This window comes from Antechinus flavipes, chromosome 6 (assembly GCF_016432865.1).
Source record: "Antechinus flavipes isolate AdamAnt ecotype Samford, QLD, Australia chromosome 6, AdamAnt_v2, whole genome shotgun sequence".
NCBI classification, from domain to species: Eukaryota; Metazoa; Chordata; class Mammalia; order Dasyuromorphia; family Dasyuridae; genus Antechinus; species Antechinus flavipes.
The window spans coordinates 242,640,809-242,643,049 of NC_067403.1; the positions used below are offsets into that span (position 1 = coordinate 242,640,809).

The window sequence follows — 2,241 nt, forward strand, 5'->3', positions numbered from 1 at the left end:
TTAGTGAACTACTATTGCCTATATTATTTATAATTGGCTTGATTACAGAACTAAAACATTATCTAAAAAAATCTGGTGACAAGGGAAATTTGGGCAAGTTAACTAGAAATGATTCCACATGCATATTCTGGCCTAATAAAACTAATCTCTCACTGAGCCAAATGGTAAAGGAGAGAACACTATGGAAAGCATTGTCACTATGGAAGAGAATCCAAAGGTCCAGGAAATAATGGTGTTTACCAACTTAGACTCAGAAAAGATCAGTATATCTAGGAACCAAAAGATGGTTAAAGTATAACTAGGAATTCCCCTAAATGCCTATATATAGTTTCAAGTCAGAGGAATCAAACAATATATAGAATTGACAGAGAAGACATAAGTAAACTAACAAAATTCACTGACATTTAACCTTGTATAACATTTACCCTTAATTATTGGCTTTGTGTAAGTAATCAATAATTAACACTTAACCATAAAAAACTTACTCAAATATTAAATGTCAAATGTAGTAGCATATAAAGGTCAATAAGTCAGACACATGTCTGAAGACTATGTTGACCTAAAGAAAAATATATGATCACGATATAGTATAAAAATAAAGCCTGAAGGAGCCTGAGAGAAGTGGGAGCATCACTTCCATCAGTTCCTCACTCAAACTACCCCCACGACGCCTGTCTTCCTTTGATGCCGACCCTATTCCTCCTGCTCAGCCCCCTGGACCCCCTGCAGAGGCTGGACCCTTGCAATTTTACAAAATACCTGAAGTAAATGAGCATTCAGTGAGGGCTGTATAAATAATCATTAAAGAAATAATTACAGTTCTTTCTCTCTCTCTCTCTCTCTCTCTCTCTCTCTCTCTCTCTCTCTCTCTTTCTTTCTCTCTCTCTCTCTCCCCCCCGCCCTGTATATATAAATATTATTTCCTTCATATAGTATTTACATGATGAATAAATTTCATTTTGAAGAAAATGTTGACAGAGATCCTGATTTTCATATTGTCTCTTCCCAATATTTTATTTGAGACTCCAGGTAAATCTTTGTCTCCATAACTTCCTCATGGCACTTTTTACCTCTGCATTTCTCAGAGTATAGATCAATGGGTTTAACATAGGTGTCACTATAGTGTAAAACACAGCCATGGCTTTATCAATGGGAAAGGTGGCCATGGGCCGAAGATAGACAAATATACAGGGCACAAAGAATAAGATGATTACAGTGATATGGGAAACACAGGTAGAGAGGGCCTTTTGTCTTCCTTGTGAACCATGTATTTTCAGGGAGTAAAAGATGATAATATAGGAAGCAAGTAGCATGATGAATATTAGCACACACATCACTCCACTGTTGGCAGCAATAAAGAGAGCAAAGGGGTAAGTATCAATACAGGCAAGTTTCAGCAAAGGAAAGAAATCACAAATAAAATGGTCTATGACATTAGGACCACAGAAAGGCAACCAGAATATGGACACAATCTGTATTGTCGCATGAAGAAGGCCCCCTAGCCAAGCAATCCCTACCAACATGCCACACAAACGCTGGTTCATGATGGTCATATAGTGTAAAGGTTTACAGATGGCCACATAGCGGTCATAGGCCATGACTGTGAGCAGGATGATCTCAGCACCACCAAAGAAATGTTCTGCAAAGAGCTGGGTCATACAGCCATTGAAGGAGATGGATTTTCTTTCAGAGAGTGAGTCAACTATCATTTTGGGGGCCATGGAGGATGAACAGCAGCCATCTATGAAGGACAAATAGGACAGAAAGTAGTACATGGGTGAGCCCAGAACCTGGCTGTAGGTGATGGTGATGACAATGAGCAAATTGCCCACCAGTGTCGCCAAGTAGATAAACAAAAACATCACAAATAGGATTCTCTGCGTCTCTGGATTCTGTGTGAGGCCCAGGAGAATGAATTCAGTCACATTATTAATACCTTCCATCTATACACGGGGATAAAAAAACAAATATGTTCATGTTGATTTAAGTGAAATGAAAATAGTGATGATGATTGGAGATTTTAAATTTAATAAACTATGTTTTCTTCATATCTTCTCAGATGAACAACATTTTAAATATTGGTGGGAAAGGCATTAAATAAGTAAAGCAAAAGATTAATCCCAATTTTTTTTTTAATTGGTAGATTTCTGAACTGAGGTAGAACCAAAGCTAATTCTTATTCCTGGCTCCATAATCTTTCTCTTCAGTCTTTTCTTCTAGTCTGTAAATTCATTTTCTCTT

At 37.4% G+C, this 2,241-nt stretch overlaps 1 protein-coding gene across 1 annotated transcript; it reads right to left on the minus strand.

Annotated features, from left to right (window-relative positions):
* Positions 1-1,013: 1,013 nt before the first annotated feature.
* Positions 1,014-1,943, minus strand: LOC127541309 (olfactory receptor 4C5-like). The gene has a single exon (XM_051966593.1). The coding sequence runs from the start codon at positions 1,941-1,943 to the stop codon at positions 1,014-1,016; it is 930 nt and encodes a 309-aa protein (XP_051822553.1).
* Between the last annotated feature and the right edge of the window lie 298 nt (positions 1,944-2,241).

What these genes read in the sequence shown, in the direction of transcription:
- LOC127541309 (XM_051966593.1), bottom strand. Translation starts at nt 1,943, where the DNA reads ATGGAAGGTATTAATAATGTGACTGAATTCATTCTCCTGGGCCTCACA.